The 24,748-nt window shown below is 39.3% G+C and overlaps 1 protein-coding gene across 3 annotated transcripts in view; it reads left to right on the top strand.

The window, feature by feature from the left end:
* gcgra (glucagon receptor a) overlaps window positions 1-10,098 on the top strand; it is a 39,695-nt gene extending 29,597 nt beyond the window's left edge. For all 3 annotated transcript variants that reach the window (XM_034894342.1, XM_034894344.1, XM_034894343.1), the window contains 11 exons: window positions 187-294; window positions 409-503; window positions 687-781; window positions 1,476-1,665; window positions 2,797-2,956; window positions 3,136-3,196; window positions 3,746-3,815; window positions 5,167-5,255; window positions 5,353-5,497; window positions 6,494-6,535; window positions 7,065-10,098. In XM_034894342.1, coding sequence (XP_034750233.1) covers window positions 187-294; window positions 409-503; window positions 687-781; window positions 1,476-1,665; window positions 2,797-2,956; window positions 3,136-3,196; window positions 3,746-3,815; window positions 5,167-5,255; window positions 5,353-5,497; window positions 6,494-6,535; window positions 7,065-7,430 — 1,421 coding nt within the window. In that variant the 3' untranslated portion in view covers window positions 7,431-10,098. The remainder of the gene's footprint in view (window positions 1-186; window positions 295-408; window positions 504-686; window positions 782-1,475; window positions 1,666-2,796; window positions 2,957-3,135; window positions 3,197-3,745; window positions 3,816-5,166; window positions 5,256-5,352; window positions 5,498-6,493; window positions 6,536-7,064) is intronic.
* Window positions 10,099-24,748: the final 14,650 nt, after the last annotated feature.

Genomic DNA, 24,748 nt, shown 5'->3' with positions numbered 1-24,748 from the left:
AAGTCAGATGAAACACCAGGATGTGTACAGATAATGGACGAGCAGCCATCACTTTAAAGATGTTATTCCATGACCGCAACTCCTCTCCAAGCCACAGTCTTAAACAAAGTATAGCATGTAAGGGCAGTGATTGTATGAAAACAATTAAATTTATTGGCCATTTGTTTTTATTATTATTATCGCCAGGCCTCGTGTGCAACAGGGAGTTTGACAATTACGCCTGTTGGCCAGATGGACTTCCCAACACCACCGTCAGTGTGTCGTGTCCGTGGTATCTGCCGTGGCACCATAAAGGTAAAATACAAGTGAATTAGGAGATACACACTGTATGGCAGGCATGTTGCCCTGTCCACAATGACTGGATTGTCTAGTAACTCACAGAGACCTTGTGTCTGTGTGTGTGTTTAGTTCAACGTGGCATGGTGTATCAGGCATGTGATGTAAACGGCCAGTGGGTAACTATAAAGAATACCAGTGAGTGTGACTCAAATGATCCAAGTCTGGTAAGAAATGTTTCCCTTGTTATTCTAATTGTAAGGAATTAGACAATATATATACAGTAGACTATTATTTTATCTGCTGAACTCATTTAAAGAGCACAGCCCACTGTTAACAATAACTGAAACTATTCCTCTTAAATAAAGGAATTAAATCTAAACTGGGTTTGTCTGTGTTTTAATTTGCAGCAGTACTATGGCCATATTCGGATTATGTACACAGTGGGCTATTCCTTATCACTGGTGGCTTTGGTGTTGGCACTTGGCATCCTTATATTCTTCAGGTAATAAGGATTTTAGTTTGAAATAATTGCTAAGAAAGTATCAGCAAACAATTCCAGCTGATCTGCAACAAACACGGCAGGGAGGGTGAACATTAGATTTGAATGATCATTTTGGGAAATATGCTTCACTTTTTGGTGGAGAATTAGATGAAATGATTGGTCACATGTGTGTCTGTTCATTAATTATACAGTACATAAGAATCATGAGAAAAATACAGCCAGAGCAAACTGTTAGCTTAGCACAAAGACTGAAAGCTGGGGGAAACAGGTAGCCTGGCTCTGTTCAAAGCTAACAACATCTGCCTGCCAGCACCTCTAAATTAACTCTAAATTAACACAGCATATGTATGTATAAAATTACATTTGCTGGCTATTTCTGGACTCTGAACAGTAACTTCCTGGAATCTCTGTTGGTCGCTTGGCAACATCTCCCAGCCAAGAAATACTCTGGATTATTATTCCCTGTAAAAGAGTGACTTTATGTTTTTTTTTTAAAGTCTTCTTGGTAAGCTAAGCTAACCAGCTGCTGCAGTATATTTACCATGCAGACATGACAGTGGTATCAATCACCTCATCTAACTCACAGTAGGAAAGTGAATAACCCTGTTTCCCAAAACCTCAAACTTTATCCGTGAATGATCACGGTGAAAAAAAGACACTATCGTGTAGACCATTGTTGCCTCTCGTTCATCAGGAAACTGCACTGCATGAGGAACAACATCCACATGAATCTGTTTGCCTCGTTCATCCTGCGAGCGCTGTCTATCCTCATCAAAGATGCTCTGTTGGAGGCCAACATCCCATCGCAGGACCTCAGCAGTGACAAGGAGCAGGGATTCCCCCAGGCATCGATGCCTCCAGTGGAGCTGCTGGTCAACAATGAGGTGAGTAGTGATCTGCTCCACTACACTATAAAGGGGAGTGTTTCACAGGCTTATGTGTTTTTCTTTAGGGGAGGGTAGTTTATAAAGTAGAGTGTTGCAATTTTAAAAACTGAAATATAACAGTTACCTTTCCCCTGTATACAATCCCTTAGGACTTAGGACAAGAACACTCGTAGCTGCACAACCCTGCAGCCATTATGTTTATATACCTTATAAATAATATGCATAATAGGGGTAGACGGATACTGTTTTTTCAAGGCCCGTACCAATACCTATTATTAGCAGTTAATGGAACCAATGAGCCTTTACAGTGAAAATGACCATCTCTAAATACAAATTAGGATCTGGAATGTAACAAACTCCAACACTGAACTTTGTTTAAAAGCTTTTTATGTAAAATTTTGAAAATTTGAAGATAATACACAGTAAAAGATAGTCAGATAGTGTTGTGGGCAGGACTCAGTGGGGAGTGAAACCAAAGCAGAGATACAGACAGTTGTGAGAGAGTTGTGGCGGAGACAAAGTAGCACACTTTTCAATTAATTAACTTGATATGTTATCAGGCAAAAAAAACGCTGATACAGATAATCTGCAAAGTACGTCCCAATAATCGGTCAGGGACGATAATCGGTCTATCCCTAGTGCATAATAATAGAATATAAAAACATCATACATTAGGACTATCAAAGCGACTACACATTGACTATGACCTGGATATGTGCTGCCATAACTACGATTTGTAAAACAGTATATATTACAACTCTATGAATAGGTAAATTGTACAAATAGAAATGGAATGGTTTTCCTGTGAAAATGTAATGGTAACCACAAACATAACTGTAGCAGCTAAGTATTCATAACGGGGGGGGGGGGGGGGGGGGGGGGGTCAACCACATTAGTTGTTGTGTAGAGTGGGGGTCACAGCTAGCTGACACTGGGTTTATAGTTGCTGCTGTCTGATTCCTGGTGTCAGAATGAGCTCCCACCTGCTGCAGCACAGATCTCACCATTCACATCACTCTCTAAATAATGTTTAACATCAGACAGCTTGATATTTTATCATGCGTGAAATAAACTTATTTATAAATGTAATTAAATGTATAAATGAATAAAAAAAATGCTGTTTTGCAGACAGTGGTTAGCTGTCGTATCGCCATGGTGATGATGCAGTACAGTATCATGGCCAACAGCTACTGGCTGCTGGTGGAAGGCATCTACCTCCACAACCTCCTGGTCATCACCGTGTTTACAGAGAGGAACTACTTCAAAATCTACCTGTGCATTGGCTGGGGTGAGCTGGGTGTCTATGAGTGTGTATTTGTGTGTGGTAGTGTGTGTTTGTGTGAAGTAATAAGTCAATGAATGCAAGGTGCTCTATGATGATGAAATTAAATGAGAGCAGATAAATGGCTGTAAGGTTGGAGTACAACATGACTGCTTTGCATTTAGACAGCTTTTATTTCTTTCCAGGTACCCCGTTAATTTTCCTCGTGCCCTGGGTGATAGCTAAATACCTATACGAAAACCAAGAGTAAGTTTCCACAGCGCTTTACCTCTCGTCCTCTCTTCCTCTCTTTCTCAAATCCCTCACTCCTTCCATCAGACCCATCAGACAGCTTTGTCTGACAGCACATCATATCATCATATTCCGAAAAATGGCAGATAGTCTTACTCTTGAATTGAAACTCATCAATTTAACGGTCAATTTAACTAGGAGGCAGTCATCTTCTCACACAGGCACTTTTTATCTTCTGCAGGATGCCAAATATGGAAACTGTGTCAGAACAGCATTTGCGTTTGCACGTTTTTAATATTTCATGTTCCCAAACTTTGTTACGTAACCTCTTAGAGTCTAGCCTACACACTTAAGGACACATTGTATTGTTATCTAAAACTTTAAAAAACCCATGACGGTGCACGTCAGTCTCTCACATTTCATCATCCATGGAGAGGAAAGCTTTCTGCTTCTGCAGAATTGCAAAACAGTGAAACAAGTGACAGAGTGAGCCTTGTTTGAAAGCATGTGAGGTGTTTCTGGTTGTCTCAGACTGATCTTTGCTCCAACGCCTTTCTTTTTCAGGTGCTGGGGACAAAATATAAACATGAATTACTGGTGGATCATCCGCTCCCCGATTCTGGTGGCAGTTGTGGTAATTTTTCCTTCCTCACTCTCATTCTGTTGCTGTCTATTTTTTTTCATTACATTCTTTGCAGTATACTGTAAGTTTCTTATTATTTTTGCATTGAAAATACATTGACAAAGAAAGTTGCAATTACCCTAAAATACCAACATATTTACCCACCACTCTTGTATTTCCTGTTTTCATTCCATTTATACACTATACAATATTAAACGCACCTCATTTATTTATGAAGTGTAAAAGGATTTCTGTCCTTTGGGCCAAACATTTGGGAAAACATCTTAAGGGTCAAAGGTGTTTGGATTAAATAAATATGATTTTTGTTACTATGCACTTTAACTAGCCCCTTTGCATACCCGTGACTAGGCCCTATACTGTATATGTGCTATACAAAAGGTCAGTTCTGACCTTTATATAGTCTAATTTTTCACACTCTTATGTCAGGTCAGTTACACAGACATCCTGGCATTTTCCGTGCATTAATCTTCCTTCTAAGTGGCCTGACTCTAACAGGAATTCCTGTGTTTGAGTTGTCGCAGAGATGGGAGGGTGCCTTCCCATTTCAGTGTTTCCCTCGTTTCCATAATCCCAGTATGTCCCAGCTAATTTCACTCAGTAGTAAACACTTGTATGTGTATGTGCCACTGCAAAGGAAATGTAATTTTGCCATTGAAAGATCAAACATCAAAGTCTACGCAAATATGAAATAAAACATTCATACATAAAGATACTGTCACATTGCAGTGTACGCATATACAGTATATGGAGTAGTTAAATCAGTTTTCTTATAACCTTGAGGACATGGAGATAGAGAAAGTTGCATTTCATCCATCATGAAACTTAAGTGGAACATACTGTAATTTTGAGTTGTTCTTTTTGCTAGTAAACAAAACGTAATAATACTACAAATACATGTTTCCATTAATCACAAAATGCCTAGACATATGACTGGACTGTACAAATGAGGTCTTTTCACTTCCTTTGTTCAGGCACCTGCAAATTACCAGTAACAACTTTAATTGTAAACGTTAAGGTCATATAATAAGTGATTAGCGTTTGAGGAATACCCACTGTTTCCTGAAATGCCAGCTGCTGTGAAAGAGTTCCCTTTCACAATGTGCTTTAATAACCATAAAAGGGTTAGTTTACTCAGTAGTACTCTAGTAGTAGTACTCTAAACATTGCTGTTGTGTTTTTCAAATACAATGTTGAGTGTTTTTGGGGGTGGCAGCCCAAGTTTTAGCGCGGTGTGTCTCAAAATCTTTGTTCATAAAACCAAACCTTCTGCATGGCCTTCCAGATCCGTTTGTCATCCAATTAAAACTGTTATTATCAACACCGGTGTCTTTGTCTTTCACAGATCAACTTCCTTATCTTTATCCATATCATTAAAATACTTGTGTCAAAACTTCGAGCGCACCAAATGAGATACACAGATTACAAATTCAGGTGAGTCTAAATGTTAAAACAGTTTTTCTCTCTTTACGTTACATAATTCTCTCCACTTATCCTGTCTCTGTCTCTCATCCCCTTCCTTCCATCTCAGGTTGGCTAAGTCAACTCTAACCCTGATCCCTCTGCTGGGCATCCATCCGGTGATCTTTATCTTTGTCACAGACGAATCCACAAAGGCCACCATTGGATTGCGTCTCACCAAGCTGTTCTGCGACCTCTTCTTTTCCTCCTTCCAGGTTGGACTCTGAATAAAAAACTTTAACAAAATATCTTTTTTCATTTTTGAGAACAAAGACCACATCGATTAAGAAACAACTCAGCATTTCCATTTAGCTCAGTGGCTCTAGTGAGAGCTGAGGCATTGATGAGGCATCTCATGGTTCATAATTCCCCCTGTATTTCCTGTACTGACACAAAATTGAAAAAGAAAGCATATAATGTGTTTGGGGGAGAGATAGGAGAACTGAGCAATGCAGGAGAAAATTAGATAAGGCGTGCCGAAACAGGATAAAAAAGAAAATTTAAAGCACAGCCTTTGTTCTCCCATTGGAGTAAATCTTAACTTAACAAGAAGTGTAAGACGCACTATTCTGTAGCTGAGATTTACATTTCTCTGCTAATCAAATCCAAATCTCAAAATCCACGCTATACCAAATTAACATAAAAAAGTTATTCATCTTGTCTATGTGTCGTATTAGATGCTTGTTCAGTGATCCGTTCAGAAGTTGCTGCATGTCTGAGTTTCCCTTCCCCCAGACAATTAAGAAGAGCTATATTTACTCATGTGTCAGGCGGGATTCCATTAACGTAATGTACTGCTGTCTGTGCTGCTAACTGGCTGTGTCACACTGGGACATAAAGACAGCAACCTTTTTGCTGAGGGGACACAGATAACGTGTGTCGAGATAACAGCCAATCACCAGGGGAATAGCCTTGATAAAGACAGCGACAAGACAAGCGCAGCCATGAGACTTTCAACTTAAGATACTCTAATATACATGTGATTGCACTCAGTGTTTTTTTCCTAAAGCAACAGACTTGCAACTGCCTTATGTAACCAAAAGATGCACTACTACACATGGTGTCAAGTTTTCATAAATTCAAACAATGAATTTTCAAAATAACATATTATATGATATAATATGTATTATATATCCCATATGTAGTAAGGAATATTTTAGCTTCCATGAGTTAATGATAGGTGAGTGACTCACTTTTGCTTGTCTCCACAGGGTCTCTTGGTGGCCATCTTGTACTGCTTTGTCAACAAAGAAGTGAGTCTACTTAATTGCATGACAAAAAAACACTTTTGGCACCCTGGCTTTATCCTGTCATGAAAGTAATGTGGGAAATAAACATTTTAGATTGTATATTGTAGCTTATTACATTAGTGAGCTTTATGAAGTCTGAGGGATTTTAGCTGAGAGACAGAAGATCAAAGTGTCACATTATCAAAGGATCATGTTTTCCTGACAAATAGGTAGGAGATAACACCAGGGGGCAAGTTCTTCTACACAGAAAAGGGAGGTGTAAAGTACATAAACTTGACGTGTGATTTCAAGAAAAGAGCTCAGGAAATGTATGTTGTAAAATGCATGACTCCAACAATCTCCTGTCATCCTTTTTGGTGACTTAAAGATACGTATAGAAACTACTACTCTGAAGAGACACTTCAGATCTTCTTCCGTGCGCACCTATTAAAGAATTGGATTCACCACACAAGCAAATCTATACTTTTTAAGAGAACATGAAGAATTTCTACCACATTGATAACCTCTGCTGTCGTCTCCATCCTCTTCTCAGGTGCAGTCAGAGATCCTGAAAAAGTGGAAGCGCTGGAAGCTAGGGAGGAACATTGAGGAGGAATACCGCCACACCTACAGCAATACCCCCAACACGAAAACAGCTAGCCTGTTGAACCATGTCTCTCGACTGCCTCATCTCCCGGACATCGCCAAAACCTCTACCCCGGTCTGTAGCCCTGAGGAGACGCACATGCTTGTGGCTGGATGCCACAACGGTATGGTCCACAGTAAGGGGGCAGGCCAGTGTGGCTCTCCACTTCACGAGGTAACCATCAGCAACTGCCCCCTACTGGAAGATATCAACCTTAAAGGCAAGGTGCAGTGTTACGAGGGTCAGAGAGAGAACGTGGAGAGTCACCTGTGAAAGAAGTTAGGAACAAGAACTTGAGAAAGAAACTTGGAGGGTGTTGAGCTCTCATCTGGCTCTGACATACTGCCCTGGGTGGCTGTGAAGAGCTGAGCGCTCTTTGCCTAGAAATTGGTGTCACTGGGAGACCGAGCGGTTCTAAGCCAGAGGACAGAGAATAATATGGCAGACTCCCACACTGAGATGTCTAACGTGCTGCAAGCATCGTAAATGGATTTCTGTAGATGTTTGTTGGACAGTGAATTCCACTGCTGCATGTTGAACAATAGAACAATGGCATCTCAAGGCAGATAAATCATGTAAAATGATAAGAAAAAAACCCTGAAACCTCAAATAGCAAACACAGTAACAAAACAAGAAAAAACAACAACAAAAAGAAAGCCTCTGCTCCAATTTTGTGCTGTGTATCAAATGTGTGTTTTATGGTACTGGAGGTCAAAGGCAAACTGGACATTGAACTGCATACACAAAAAAGACCAAACAAGTGACTCAAAACAAGATGGTAGGGAACAGAGGTTTTTTTTCTTGTTTTTTTTTGCTTTGCTCTGATATTGGTAAATGGTTTCTTGTCTATACTGGCTTTGCTGAAAATGTACAGAAAAAGAAGAAATATTCTGCTGGCTGCACCTTATACAGTAATGTGACTACCGTGTTGTTCAAGTGGCCTCATCCAGGGGACATTGGAAATGTGCAGCTGCTCACACCAGGTCATTCCTGGCGTACATGTAGACATTACGGTAAAAAAGGTCAAGAGATGGTATGGGGTGGTTTTAAAAATAAGCTAAAATTATCATCGCTTGACTAGGTGTTTTGAAATAAAAGTCTTTTTTATATACATCCATAAGTCTAAACCTTCGATACTGCAGAGTGCTTTGTTTGTAACTGTGTAAATGTGCCAGGTGTATTTTCAAGAGGAATAGTTGCAATTCTGTGCCATTAAATGTTTTCTTTTCCCTTTGTCATCAAGATGTTGTCTGACTCACATGTGCTGGTGTACTATATGAAATTCTGCCGAGCAGCCCACTCAACCCCCTGAGAGGAAAGCTGATTGGGGAAACTGTGCACTCAAATGAAGGACAAAAATACACAGCATGTAGACATGACCTGTAAAGTTGTTTTGGAGGAACATGTGTACGTTCAAAACTTGTTTTAGGCATGCAACAGAAACTCAGATTGGACAGATAGTCTAGCTAGCTGTCTGGATTTACCTTGCAGAGATCTGAGGAGCATTTTACCATAGTCACATACAATCCACTGGATTTTAGAATGCCAACACAAAGAAAGCTAAAGGTGATGGACATCTGGCTGAAAAAAAGGGACATCTGGCAGAATGTCCAGCAGCACCTGGACAATCCTGGAAAAACATAACTTGTTGATATAAACTGCTTTACAGACAGTGTTTAATATTCAGCCTCATCCTGTGTGTCCAGGGGCTGTGAACACTAAGAACAAAACTCTGCACCGTAAAAGTAGAACAAAAACTTTTAAGCATTCTAGTAACAAAGAAACCTAAATTAGCATCGGTACATCTGCTTCTGACTACATTGTATTTACTTTTTTTTTTTTTTAAAGAAAGCCTGCTGCTGTGGGTCAGTTCCTCTTTGAATTGCTAAAACTTTTGCCAGAACTAACTCAAGTTGACTTTGTATGTATGGCTATTTGCACAATGTTAATTTATAATTGTTAAATACTGTGTTTCTCTATGTGTGTTAATACAGGGGATTTATTTGATTGCTTTAAAAATACGGTATTTCTTGGCATGTATGTGAATGTAAGTGTGTGTGTATATTTTTAGATGGGTGTGAATGTGTGTAGTTTTAGTATATCTCATTGTGGAGTAAAATTAACCATAGGCTGCAGCCGGATAAGAGACAGGTTGATCTAAACATGTACAACTCACTTCACACAGAGCAGAAGTCGTTGGAACTTTCACTCTAGCATAAATTCCCAGATGTCATGCCTATATAAGGCATAAGGAAGACACAGCTCTGTTTTATTGTGGAAGCTACTCTCAGTGTGATTCCACTGCCTCATGTTGTAGTTCAGAGCTAAATTAGAGCACAGCAGCATGTTTGTTGTGAAGATAATAGCTCTGTGTATTTACACTTCAGCCAGGTGCTGGTGTTGAGTCGTGAATAAAATAGCAGGCTGAGGCTTTATTTTAACAGCGTCTGCTGAGGATTGTAATAGGGCAGGTAGATACCAAATACTCAGAATTAAGCTGGGAGCATGACGCATACACTGCACTGCTTGCCCACAGGTGAAATACCATTTTCTTGTTTTCCAGAACCAAATGTTTGGATACTGACACAGTAACAAAGGAATGTTGTCAGTAAAATAGTATTCACTAGGGTATATAAAGTATGGTCAAAGAATTGTGTTTCAAACTAATATGTATTTTAAGCTGTGACCAAACTTTTTTGAAGCCAGCAACTTGGGTCACTCCCCTTTCTGGACCAACGTGTCTGTCTGAATGTATTCTATGAGGGGCCCAAATGCTCCTTTTGATCTTCTCTTTAAGGTGGGTATGTACAGTATTTTTGCTGTGAGGAACCAATCAGTAAAAGCTGACTGGGTTCCAGGTGTATACATTTTATCATATTGTGTCCGGTTATAAAAGTTTGTCCAAATGGTGAAAGAATAAAATAACAGTGTACGTGAAAGAGTATTTTGACTTGGTGTGTCTTTTGTATTGGTGCACGGTCATAATGTTATTAATTAAAAAGAGAATGCATGTGCAGATCGACTTCCTTGGCTTGTTGATGAAGGCACAGTGGCTGGCAGGACCTGCTGGCTCGCTGAATGCTAGGTTGCCCTAACGGAGAGGTGAGTATTAATTCTACCCACGGCTCAGCTGATGTTTCATAGTACACTGTACCTTTTGTGGCCACTGGATAAGTCACCTCACATTAACTTATTAAAAGCACTCAGTTTCAACTTATCATTATCTTTAAGGGCTGCTTGTCAGATGGTTTGAATAGCTTCAGAAACACCTCTCACTACACCTTTCCCATGTCGGAATGGAAATAGTGACGTTGGAAAAGGAACGCTGTGTCCGACCATTTCTGTAAATTTCCCAAACCTTCCCATTGTGCACCAATTTTTAAGAAATTGATAAAACAGTGGTTATATCCTTTCTCTTTGTAGCTCATTTGTGCATCCAAATTTTAATAGGCAAATTAATTGACTCCAGTTTTTCTAATGTCAACCAAAGCTGTGGGCTAACCCTGTCCCATTCGCTGTATTGTCTGTGCTGCTGTTAAACCTTATGGTTTAGAAATATCTGCTTGAGCAACCCCGATCACTGGTGACATTTACATAAATGTAATTAACATAAAGCACATTTTGACCAAAGGATATTAACATGGTCATACTCTCTGAACCTGCTGAGACCATGCAACCTGTTTAAGAGTCTCATTTTTAGAAGGCTGATGATTAAGCACTGTAATGCAAGAAAAGCAGGTGTTTGAACTCTGACGAAATGTGGTTGGCCATTTTACTGCACATCAAAATTAGAGTTGTACATGGAGCCAAGACAGAAACATCCCGTGGCAAATTTGTGATAACAAAACCTAACAAAAAAATCCCTAGAATATTTATTTACAATGACTGGCTTGTCCTTAATTATGCACAGAATGTTGTTTTGCAAAATCCTTTAATAAAAGTCCCCAGGGGCTTATTCCAGCATGAAATAATGTGACGTCCTTGGGGTATGAGAAGATGGTGGAAGTGGAAACAGCATCTTTTCTGCACTCCCTAATGCACATGGGGAAAATATATTAGGGGAAAGGTCAATGGATGTGGTTTTTATGTTTTTTCCCTAACGCCTGTGAACTGGGCATGTGTCCTGATGTGGACATACAGATTGTGTGGGACAGGGCTATAAAGCCGCTTTGTTAACCTCCACCCTGAGCTCTCTGACAGGCTTTCAGGGCAGCTGCGTGGCTCCTGTGCTATCATCAGTTCCCAGGATCCTTAGTTTGACACAGCTGGGGAGCCACAGAGCACCAGAAGGTTTGTAAATGGATATCTAACATCCATGTACTGTATCTAACCAAGTCACGAAGCTACTTAAGTAAAATAAAATTAATATTTTATAATAAAAAATAAATAAATGTCTCAATGACGTACATTAACAGTATGAACTGTGACATGTGCTTTGGGACCTATTAAATTATTGCAGTACAAAGGATTTCAGTGTTTGGTTTTTAAAAAGTAATAACTACTTTAAAGTATGCTACTTGCATTTGTTTGTCCAAAAGATTCTATATCATGCTAATTTTCAGGTTCGTATTTGCAATTCGGTTTCTAGCGGAAAATGCTTGAATTTATGTTATACGCTAGCTGCCTATCCCCTGAACACAGCCTATAACAACAAGAAGGAGTTGGTTGAGTCATGAACGCAGATTGTGGAAGTAGCCGGCACCAGATTTATGGGGAATCTGGACCGGCAGCAATGGCTACACAGACTAGTGAGCACTGTGTAGCTTAAGAAAACTGTGAAATCAATAGAGAGCACAGATGATAGTGTGTTGCTCACAGCAAAGCTAGTTTATTTCTGAAACAATTGCATACAGTTCTCATACATTAACGTTGTCTCTACTGTATTAACTCTCTGACAAAAGTGCATGTTAAAATGACACAAAATGTTTAAAAATTAAATAAATGGTGTAACGAACTGATGATAAATAATATAAAACCGTCTGACAGAAAATAAATGCACAAAAATTCATTAGATTTTAACACTTATTACACATACAAGACTTGGCTTAATTTAAAATACTGAAAGATACCAAAATAATATAACTTCACATTCACTGGACCATGACACCTACATTCCTTCACAGATAACCAATGCTGTCCTGCTAACCCCATTTTAACCGTAGCATAATACACATCCATACAACATTCTTAGGTTTTCTCTCATACATGTGCACTCAATATCAGCGCCCGACAACATAGCGTCGCCATGTTACTAAATTACCGGAAATGTAAAACTAGATTAAAACAGTATTTTTAAATCATAATTTCCTCACTAACAGCTGGCTAATACTGTGAACAAAATACAGAACATGTTTTCTTATGTTACACGATTCTACTATAAACTTACACTTAACTTGCACACAACTAATGTAAAGAACTAAATTGTATAACTGAAGTTCATTAACAACTACTCAGCATGCTGACACTAGTCGGAACAACCAGCTTCAAAGTTACGTGTTTTCACTCTAACACCTTAAAACACCTTAAAATCAACTCACAACATCACACAACAATCACTTGCTAATTATTGCTAACTAAAATGCTAGTTAACATTACTAATTAAACATAAACAGCTTGTGTAAGTCAAAACTGTCTGTGAGCTTCTGCTGACAACACAGTGATTTGTTGATTATGCAACAGGAAGTTGGTTATGACACAATCGTTAGCCTATTTTTTACAAATGTCTGCTACGGAGCCATAACGTAAGATACAAGGTAATGGAGCCTTTTGTACATTGTCGTGTTTCTTTGGAAATAAACAAAGGACAAATAGTGTCTATAAACGCTTCAGATGTAAAGTTACTCACTGTCAAAGGTCGTCAGAATGAATGGCAGTCAATGGGATGCTAACGGCGGGGGATGGCTTCGTAGCATTAAACCACACCGGACCACTCCACCCGTACCGACAGAGTGAGCATGGCTACTGCCATCAGACTTAAACTTTTAAACAATGCAGCTGCAGTTAGATTCTCTGAACGTTTTTCCAGACAAATTGCTCTCTCCTACAGTTTTCACTTGCAGACATGTAACTATTGAGTCCATCGGACTTAAACTTTTGGCTGTGTTCGCACTAACTGCCGATAGAATTTTTTTTTATTCTTCACTGAGGAAATCACCATAGCAACAAGTTCTGACACACACACACCTATCATGGAGACTCTGTTGTCCTCTATTTGCAGGACATGTCACACAGCCGTGTTTAGTTATTTTAGATCAGCTGTTACTAATGATATTAACTATAAACCTGTTGTGACGATGGCCTTTACAACCATTGTCGAATCACTTTGGCATGTACTGCAACAGGAGGAGGAGAAGGAAAGAAGACAACAAGAAGAGGAGAGAAATAAAAGATGAGAGAAGATGAAGAAAGGAGAAGAGGTGTTATTTGTCAACTAACATGTCATAATGGACTAACTGACTTTAGGCCTCATCACCAACAGCTGTTTTCACAGAGCCTAGACTTGAAGAGAGGAGGAGAGGAAGGAAGGAGAAGAAGTGTTATATGTCAGCTAACATGATGTCACAATGGACCAAACCCACCAGTATGTACTTAAATACATTTTAGCATTGTAAAACACACTTTATTCAAACTTGACAGAAACCAAATAAAACTATGAAAAGCCGTTTTTGGTCTTCTCTACACTTTTCCAATTATGCAACTATAACTATGTTAGTTGAAATAAACACACACTTTACCGATTTACATGTGAAAATATGTAAGGTCTATTCACGTTAAAAGTCTTGTTTTTTAAATGGAGTCTGGTTGGTTCAGCACTAGCTACTTCATAGGTGTTTCTTGGAAACAGAAAGGTCTTAAACAGGTTATGAAAAGGTCTATTTCTGAAGGGAGAAGACACGCAACACCTTTATTATTATTTTTTATTAACTTGTATTGCTATTCGGATGTGCACTATGTAGTAGGCACACTGTTGAAATCTATTGCTTAATTTTTTATTTTTATTTTTACTCTTTCGCATGTGTGTGCTGCTGTAGTTCCCTGTGTGTGTGTAACAAGCATAGTGTGTGCGCGCTGTGCACAAGCCTAGGCACATTTTACTAATGCTCTGTTAAAATAACAAGGAAATGCTTTTGCTGTTGACTTTATACCAGGTTTTTGTAGGTCAATGGCGCGATCACTTCCCGCTGCCTCAAGATAACAATACGCCAATAATTCAGCTGAACACACCCCTCTGTAAGACAAGCACGCCCATGGTGCATTTGCTATTTAAACAAAGTGGGCGCAGGATGGGAAATTAACAACTGTGTCGATCTTAAAATAGCAAAGACTAATGCAACGGTATTTGTACCACACTGCGCAGGGTGCAAGGTATGTCTGAAACACTTTGTTTTAGCGCCTGTCTCTTTAAACCAGCGTTTTGATACTTTCACAGTATTTGTATAGCACCTTGACCATTTCTAATAAAAATAAAATATATGGAAATCTCACTTTATATAATATGGGACATCTAAAGTACTAAATGGTTATCTCCTTTTGCTGTTTGGAAACAATCACAGGAAACAATGATTGGGTTGCATGCTTATCTTAACTGTTCTTTTCTAACTTCCTAACTTCTGCTGTTCATCTATAAACTCTACAGAGTCATCATTTGCCAGCCTCTTTTACTGTCAATTAAATCCACTTAACCAGACATCTCCCATTCATCACACCACTTCACCCACAGCAACAGAGTGAGCATGGCCACTGCCAGTCTCAGGAGCAGCTCATGCAAATAAGGCAAAACTGGACTTGTTCGCATTAAACAATTCATCCTTTCTTGGAGGTTAGTCGGCGCATACATAACAGCATTCACTTCACGTTTTAGAAATATTAATAATTATAACAAAAGATCCAAAGGTGCTGGAAAACCATTTGTATATTTTGTTACAGTTTCCTTGGGAATGTTTAAGAGCAGTAATGTGTGTGTGTGTGTGTGTTCCCTTAAAACTGGTGATATTAATTGATCCCTTTAGGCCTGGTAGTCAATTAAAAATGATTCCAATTCTGACATGCAATGTGAAAACTAAAGTGTCTAGGCGAATTATTCTGAAAATGAATGAATACAATTATAATAATTAAATGTAATTGCCTCTTTTAAATGGCCTGTGATGCAGACAGTGCCAAATTGCAAACTCAGCAAGTAGATGTGGGTAAATTTAAATATTCTTCCATTCACAATTCAAAACTACAAATGTGTCCCACATTAATTTTACCTTGGCCTATACGAGTGTGGCACATGCTGATACAAAAACATTGTTAACCTATACAAATACATTTCCTGCTGCAGGTTAAATTATCATATTTACTCTGTATTACAGAAGGTAAAGAAGAGGTGAGCAGAGAGATCCTGATTGATTGGTTTGCTTAATGCACGAGCGTCATCAGTCAGGTTGTTAGAGCTCATTAACTGTGTTGTTATCGGCCCTCTGAAGCACAGCAGAGTCCCCTGGGTACACACACACTGGGTCAAAGCAACCCAATCTACTACATCCCCATGTAATATGAAGAAGACCCTCTCAGTTTACTTTCACACACTCACCACTCACACACACAACCTCATCTGAGAGATCCACCTCACCATGGCCTAATAGTCTAACAACAGCCCAGCACAGCCTGGTTTCAAGCATGCCAAATTAAATCAAACAAATGTGCAATCACATTATCGCCATCAAACACAGAATAAGTTGAATAAATCTAAGATCTCAGATAGTGTGGTGGTCGGAGCGGAAGCACTGAGGCAGAGTGACTGAAGTGGCTATGGGTAAATTTAGAGGCATGGATGGGAGTCTTTGAACCAAAACAAGATGGGAAGAGAGGTAAAAGCAGAGCTTTCAGTGCATGTTAATGTTCTGTGCTCAGCTGTGGGGCTCAAAAATATCTGATATCCTGCAATGGAAATGGCAATTGAAATTTTCCTTTGAAAAGGAAAGGTTTGACATTTCAGGAAATTTGATTACTGCGTAACGTTTCGATATTAATAAACATCCGTTTCAAGCCATTGCCTACATGAGTTGCTACAAAGCTAGTTAAGACCATCGGCTCCACACAACTGTCTCACTTCTCAGTGTGCAGAAGATTGTGTCGTCCGGTGACTTTCGCGCAGTACCTCAAGTGAAGATAAATACCTCTACTGAAGAGCCAATCATGTTTTTGAAATCCTCCGTTTCCTCTTTGGCTACTAGCAACTGTGTGGAAGAGGGGTGGGGGCGCGTGCACGATCATATAAGATTATAGATTAGATGAATTCCACTATCTGCATCTTAAAGATGAAACTAGCTGCCGGTTAGCTTAAATTAGCACAAGAATGGAGACAGGGGAAACAGCCAGCCTTTTTCTCTCCAACAATTACAAAATACAAGGTGTAAAAACGACAATTTCCCATTTTACATTGGTGTTAACTGCTTGACTATTACTTGCCTCTAAGCAGTTGCCAGGCAACTATTGGAAGCATAGCCATTAAACAGCCCAACATGGGCCTGCATTTTTATTTTTTTTTATACTTTGCTAGTGAGCTTTGAGGCAAATTGTGTTACCTTTGGCCAGAGCCAGCTGTTTCCTATTGTTTCCACTCTTCTTGCTCTGCTAAGCTAACCAGCTGCTGGCTTTGGCTTCATATTTGCCGTACAGACATGAGATTGGCACCGATCTTCTCAACTAACCCCAACAGAAAGAGAATTCCCAAAATTATCTCAAAACTTTCAGTCCTAATTTAAGCAGTCGTGTCAGTTGAATAGTGAGAAATGCTTTTGTTGACCACTGTTTGCGTATTGTTTCCAAAGGAGATTGACATAAAAAAAGACAGCCAGACCACTTACATTAATGAACTCAAATCAGGATATAACTGCTTTTGTAATGGCCTCAAAATGACTATGATAGTGTCAGAAAGGCAATATTACAGAGGTCAAAACTCAAGCATCACTTATGGTATAAATTGAGGTATTATGTTATTCAAATCCTTCCTCTACTTCTTGAGAAAGACAATTAAAAAAAAAAATCTATAAAAGATTCCTTCAAACAATTTCATCCTGCTGTAACTTAAAATACACTATTCTTCTAATCTTCTATTCTGTGTCATATTATCTGTCCATGCACAGTTTAACCTACATATTAACTGATAAGTGACTTAATGAATTTGACAGCTTGTGACTTACACAGACACTGAAGTGCATTACAGTAAAAGCAGATGACACATGAGTACTTTTTGAACCACTCACTGATTCATTTACTCTGATGGGCAAGATGATAATACTGGTTATAAAATTGTGAGGAAAACAATTTGACGTAAATGTGGATAATGATGCAGAACATATCCAGTGTGATATTGCTCTATGTATATTGTCAGTTAAAAGCATGGTTTTAAATGGGATACTGTAGTTTATGTTTTTAACATGCCTCACACTACCATCTTTTTTAAGCTATGGTGGACCAGAGATTGGTTTTGTATTAGCCTGATTTTATTTGCAGAGACAACTCTGTTCTGCAAAATAGAAACCAACATCCCAAACACTATTTGGCCAACAAAAAGACAGCATGCAAGATGTGTGCAGACAGATAGGGAACTAAATTGCCCAAGGACCAAATGTGTTGTTTTAGGTTGAAGCTGAAAAGTGTATCAAAGTGAGAACACTGCGAGGGCACCACTCACTGACAAAACTTTGCCCCAAATTAACTTTGCCCTTGTTCTTATTAAACCACTTCACATCTGCTGTGTTTCATCTGAGTCAAAGCAGCAACTCATGCAGCAAAAAGGAGTCAGATTTGTTCATATTGAGTCTCGAGAGAGGCTGCAAGGTGAGGTCAGCAAGAAAAGACCAATGTTTCCCCATGTTTTCTTTCGTCCTGACATAATCTTTACCAAAGGTTACATCCTTTTTTAGCCTGCTTTTTAGTTTTTAGCAAAGTCCAATTTATAGTACTCACAACACATCCACACTTGGGAAATACTGCAGAGTACTGTGGCCCACAAGAAATGTTATCTCTTGTGGCTCAGCATTTCATCACATTTCAATTTAGACCGATTTGGGGTAGTTATTATTACATGCTTTACTCCAATTTACAAAACTTTCCTTCTAGGAAATTAGCAATTATGGTGTATGGCAAACATCCCAAAACATTTGGGAAGCCAAACTTATGCTGCAGTTTTTCATGCTTCTTCATGAAGAAAGCATCTTCTTTCATGGTTTCTCTGCTGAATGATCATCATCGACTGGTCAACTGAACATAGTTTCCTGGAAAGCCTGGTACTGCCCCAAGCAGTGCCAGTAAAACTACAGTACATCAAAGGCTTGTGTATACTTCATCTGTCCTGACCTTAGCAGTGAACCAGAGACTGGCTGTATCTTGTATGACTGAATTGTTCCCATAAGGGTGATAAAGGCAAATTAGTTTGAGTGCAGACAGTGTGAGGTGTTGGTGGCTTACAGACGAACAGGTTTTCCTCTTATCTAAGAAAAAAATCACAATATATCTGATCTACGTCCCTGGAATATAAACAGGTTGTTACTCCTGGCTGTCACATTAGCCTACAAATACCCACATGTAAAATATTACATTTAAGTGGTATTAAACTTTTGACCTGCAGTAACTCTGTGATAAACTAAACATAAAAAGCACTCATTCTATTCAAAAGACAGGGAAATGAGGTCTTAGAGAAAGACATTTCTTTTTGTCAAAGTTGAAAGTTCCTGTTGGAACCATATGTTGTCCATGTAATGGTCCATATAAAATATGGACAATTTATTGGTTTTTCAAGAAACCCCTTTAAAGCCTTTCATGAGAGGCATAACTAGCAGCATAAAAGCTTTTCAAAATGTAATTTCAATGCAGAAAAGGCTGAGGATGTATTTGAAATGAGAGAGAAATAGCAAGAAATAGTTTAAAAAATAAGACTTGATCAACTCGCTATGGCGTTTTTACACTGCATGGTATCTATCTATTTGTCTGTCTATCTATCTATCTATCCTTTTTTGTCCCTGGTACCTGCTAACAGGTACTTTTTTTAGTACTACCTCAGTCAAGGTTCCAAGCAAGCTGAAGCGATACCAAAAAGGTGACGTTAAAACCTGCAGACAACTGATTGGTCGGAGATGGAGCTAGCGACAGACAGGGGCGGGGGTGTCCTGAACTAACCTGCTGTGTTTACCGGTAAATAGTTTGTCCAGCGGATCTTTTTTTTGCTGCCTCCAGGCTTATTAGAAACTAATTTGCCTTCTGGCTATCGCAACACGCTGAGAATAAAAAACAAAACACCTTTGATGTTCTGTGTGTGTGTCGCGTTAGGTCACGCCAGTTTCCTGCTATGACGACCAGCCACGGGTCACCTTGCGCATGATGCTGGAGACTGCAGGTGCTGAATCCTTAATATGGATAATAAAAAAGCAGTACAGCACTCCAGTTTACCTTGTTAATATTACCACATAGACGTTTTGGGGAGAGACAATTTGGGTTTTCCGCAATCAATTTACACAGGTGAGGTTAACTGTGGATGATTGCAACCAGCACAACAAATACGTCCAAAAACAGTAGGGAGCCACAACCTTCATTCACAATGGTATAAATGATGCTTGCTTAATTTTTTTTTTTGGTTAGTCATGTTTTAGTTAGTTTACATCCATGACGGATTTCACAAATGTAGGCCAGACATCTGTTGCCTTGGGTTTCCTTTGTGTTGGCATTTTAAACTTCTGTCGATTTTTGGTTAACCTTTTCTCAGATCTCTGCAAGGGAAATGCCAATAGACAGTTAAAGAAATGGACCAACAGATCCCGTTGCTCTGGAAGGAGACCAGTGAAGGATACTAGAAGCACTTTTCTGGTGATGGCTAAGCGTTACTGCACAGCCTCCAAAGCTTGAAGACGTAGCTAGATGTTACGTGAGCAACCTGTCTGAAAGTTGTAAGTCTTCTGGTAGCTGTGCCAAGAGAAATATCAATCATTCCCAATCTTGCAGAGATGGAGAGTGTAGGTATATGTCAGAAGATAACATGGGCACAGGCTAATTATTGCTAACTTAAATGCTGGTAGTCAATGGAATGCTAAAGGCAGGTGATGGTTTGTTTGCATCATGACAGCGCCAAAGGAGCTACGCTTCGTGAAGGCTGGTTAACCCCCTTGGTAAATCCAGGTAGATAGCTAGACTGTCTTTCCAGTCTGAGTTTTCTGTTGCACAACTAAAACAACTTTTGAATATACACATGTTCCACTAAAACCAGTTCCCAAGCCCAAGATGATTGTGATTGATGTAAAAAAAAAAAGCCAATAAACCACAGTACATTTTTCTCCCATCCCAGAATGCTGTGAGGACTAGCCAGACGGTGTAGTGGTGGAGGACGATCTGGCAAAGGGAGACTATGTTTCAGGATACTACATCATGAGACTTTGTGCATGAAAAGGTTGTGGCTCCCCGTGTTGGAATGTAGTGCTTTCTTAGACTTGCTTTTTTATAATTTAAAAATCAGCACCAAATCTATTGTTGGGTTTGTCACCTCAATTAAAACAGTAAGGAATGGTTGTGAACTCTGTGTATATGCAATTTTTTTTTACTGATAGAATATGTATAATTTCCAATTTTTAATGTCACAGTCACATAATTTTGTCCATCTAACAATACATTTGTGGCAGTTTTAGGTAAAATTTGAGATGGCTCACAAAAACACAATGTCTTGTTGTGACCCAATGATTCTATAGTTGTGGGTACTGGTCAGAAAACCTGTGTGTCTGTGCTGTGTCAATTTTAACCCAGAGATTTTTTTTTCTATGCATTTATCATAGGTATAACTAAATGAAACTGCCGAAGCAGACACTCACTTAAAGTCAGCGTGTAAATTGCTGCCAACACAAAAACATAATAAAGTGACATGATCATAATTTTTGGGTATTGAATTTCAGCTCTATCATAAGAATCAAAGATCCCATCATTGAAAGCTCTGTATTGGATGTGGAAGTACATCACTATAAAATAAACCCCCAAAATTGAGCAGCAATGCCCTGGCTTGAATAGATTTTCCTGCCTGCTGAAATCAATAAGCCATGATCGTGACCAAGAGTGGACAGCTTAACATCTGTATGACCTTCTTAATGGGACTATGACCTTCTTATTACATTGTCACATCCGTGGATACACCCCTTGCCTGAAGGACCAAATGTAACTTCCTGCTCACGGTTTCATGACGTCCTTGATGGTCTTACCAAAGTGTTAGCAAGAACATATATGTAATTTCCGTCTGGCCATGCAGTACTTTGTGAAACTGGGATTTAGCATCACACTTTTCTGCAATCTGCTGCAGCTTCACACAGAAGAAACAGGTCCAGTGAACAGAAGCTGCCGGGAGATTTAAGGTCCCTCCCCAGCTCTATGCACGTTCATTTACCCAGCAGTTTGGTGGGTGAATACTGATTCACGATTCAACACTGAATCCCACCTGGGAGATGTAAACAAAGAAACTAACAAGTTAATTATTACCTGTTGGGAGTTGGACTGTGTGCTTATCCACAAACAGATGGTTTTAAGCGAAAGACAGAAACTTGCCTGCTTTGAATTCATGTCTGCTCATTAATCGTTACAGCATGTACCAGGGCCCACAAGTGCGCTAAATCTCTTGTGATGCTTGCTGCACAGAGGCAGAGAACTGTTGCAGGCAGTGATGGCCTAACTGAGACGCTCCACAGAGAGGTTATTTGCAGACCGATTTCAATCAGACGTTTCATTAGTGTCCTTTCAAACATCCATGTTCTGCTCTACTGAGTGGCACTCACATTCAAAAAACAGGACAGGAAGGGCCTATGAAGAAGTGATGCAGAATTCACTGAGTAAACTATTAAAGTGGAAAAAGTTATATCTGTTGCAAGAGTCAAACACCTACTAAAAAGTATATTATTCCTGATTTGTAGTCAAATTAGAGGACCACACAAGCTGTCTCAGCTCCTCGTTAAGTTGATCAGTGGCTTCTCATGTTTTTCATATTTGAGTGTGAAACTGTTTATTTAGCAAGTTGTATCTCTTTCCTCACAGTTTTATCCTACACACTGGTTCGGAAGTCTTATTCAAGAGGGAATCAAGAAAGCTTGTTCTATGAAAACGAAAAAAAAAATATTCTCTAAGCCATTCATTTTATTTTCTGCGTAGTACATCTAGTATAAAAGCCCTGATTACAATACAAGCAATTACCCCCTCTCCACAAAGCCACATCCTCTGCCCACAGACTCCTCTCTGTGCGTCCTATCAGCAGTCCGCCTTCAAGCCTCTATAATCGGAGGAATAAGAAAGATTAGTCTGCTCATCTGAGACATTACAGGTTTTGTCCCTGATCCCACCTGCAACTTCAGCTGGATACATTAGCACTTCACTTTATCTTAACCCTAACTGCTCTGCCTGTTATCACACATTATGATCACTCAAGTCGTATGGACTGCTCCTCAACAGTGATGTACAGTATGTCATTATTTTGTTCATGTGTCTGCCCAGTTGAAGAAATAAACATGTGAATGTGCATCTGAAGAGCTTGGTATGTAACCACAAGGAAGGATGTATGGACTATAACCAGACATGACTTGGTCTAATGGTTTGCCATTTTGTTTGTGTTATAGTTGAGGGTGAAGTAGCTTACAGGCAAAACATGGTGTGGTGTATAGATGAACTGGCTTTTTTTTTTAAATTTTGTTTGCATGTCTTATCACCAGTGTTTACCTTTTTCAGATATTTCTGATTTTGCCTATTTAACAATGGTACATTTGCAAACAAGTCTTTAGCCATGCTCTGTGAGGCTGTAGTGCTTTATACTAAATGCTAACATCAGCATGGTAACACATGCACAATCACAAGGCTTGCATGCCGACATTTAGCAGGTGTATTTACCAACTGTACCATTTTATTTAAGCACCTTTGTATTGTTACATCTGCTGATGTAAGCACTAAACACACACTACAGCTGGGGCTGATGGGAATGTAAGTAGTTTGGTAGTTAACCAGTCAATAAGCAAAGTATTTGACAAACTTGAATATTGACGTGATGATTTAGTCCGGACCAAAGTGGTGGACCAAATGACCATCATTGCTACATAAAGTAAAGCCACACCACTATCATTGCTAAAATTCTAACTGCTACAGTACTGTAGTTATAGGTATCAATCCTATAGTTAATAAACTAACTGATGTTGCTCTACATCTCTCTATTAGTAAAATAATGGATGCAAGAGTGTACACATTTCTTTTTTAGGGGAACTTATAGAAAACAAAAACAATATTGCCAGCGCAGCCTTTAATGGAAAGAGCACTGCTTGAGGACTTAAGTGACGAAACCAGTATAATGAGCAAAGCAAAAGCAGCTGTGAACCTCCAGGAACCAATTTCTTACTGCATATTGTGAGTACCACATCTCATTTTCAATGACATTAAATCCATGCTTAACCCATGTCTGCCTCACCACCTTTCTTCATCTCAGTATGTGTCCAAGCTACAGAAGCAATGTTCCTGAGGTGAAGCAGAGGCAGAGAGCCTGCATGCAGCCAGACTGTCAGTGGCAGAAAGCAAATGTGTGATGGGAGAAAAAGCTGAGCATCGTCTGTTTAAGGGATGTAGCGGCTTTTGCCCTGAGAGTAAAAGGGTAATCTAGTCTCCTCTCACATAAGGACCGTGTTGATTGCAACATCCATTCTAGCCACACATGCATTTACTTGCTGTTGCCAGAACAGTGCCAACTGACCTTTGAAGGAGATGTTGTGAAAGCATTTTTAGTCCTCCAAAAAATGCATCCATCATTGACAGGCGCCATAAATTGGCACTAAATCAGCAAATCACATTGCGTCTCAGCTGACAGATTCTCAGACATCATGTCTCTTCATTTAAAGACTGTAAGTTTATCTTTGTACTGGACTCATCAGTGAACCCAACACAAGGAAAGTAATTTTACCATGAGGCAGTGCTGGCAACCATATACTTGTGCTGTCTGGGATGCGACTGTATGACTTGCATGTTGAGTTCAGCGACCTGGAGGCTGTTTATTACTTTATCTTTCAAGGAAGGTTTGGTTTGACCTGTGAAGAACAAAAGGGGACTGTTTATTTTAATGAAAGTGTCCCCTCTTGAGGATTTATACACTATTATATGATGCCAATCTTACCCTTGTTGTGTACCCACTGACCCAAACCTGTATTAATTGCTCTCTGGCCATTTGAGGGCAGCGCAGTGTCAACATACCCTATCATCACCCCATTGAATTGATATGCCAAAAGTGGCTAATTTGCACACCAAGCATGAAAGGATCAGTACTAAGCAGAGTTGTGTTTGTGTCCATTGTGACAATCTCTGTTTAGCTTTGTTTTAAGCTAAATGTAGACTCTACATTTAGTAGAGCATAGAGGAAAGAAAGCAATTTCTTTGTGGGTTTGTCCTTACAAGCAATCCTTTTTACACCTATAACTTTGTATTAATTGGATCCATTGCTAATATAAAACTAATGACCACAGCAGCTTTTGCGTTGGTTTTGTCTACATCTTCAGTTGCAGTATTTCCCACTTCCACACCCACAGACGTCAAGCTAAATTTAATTTATTTTCTTA

Source organism: Etheostoma cragini, chromosome 15 (assembly GCF_013103735.1).
Source record: "Etheostoma cragini isolate CJK2018 chromosome 15, CSU_Ecrag_1.0, whole genome shotgun sequence".
Lineage (NCBI taxonomy): Eukaryota > Metazoa > Chordata > Actinopteri > Perciformes > Percidae > Etheostoma > Etheostoma cragini.
Note: the sequence above shows the minus strand (reverse complement) of the source record. Positions and strands in the feature narration are given on the sequence as shown.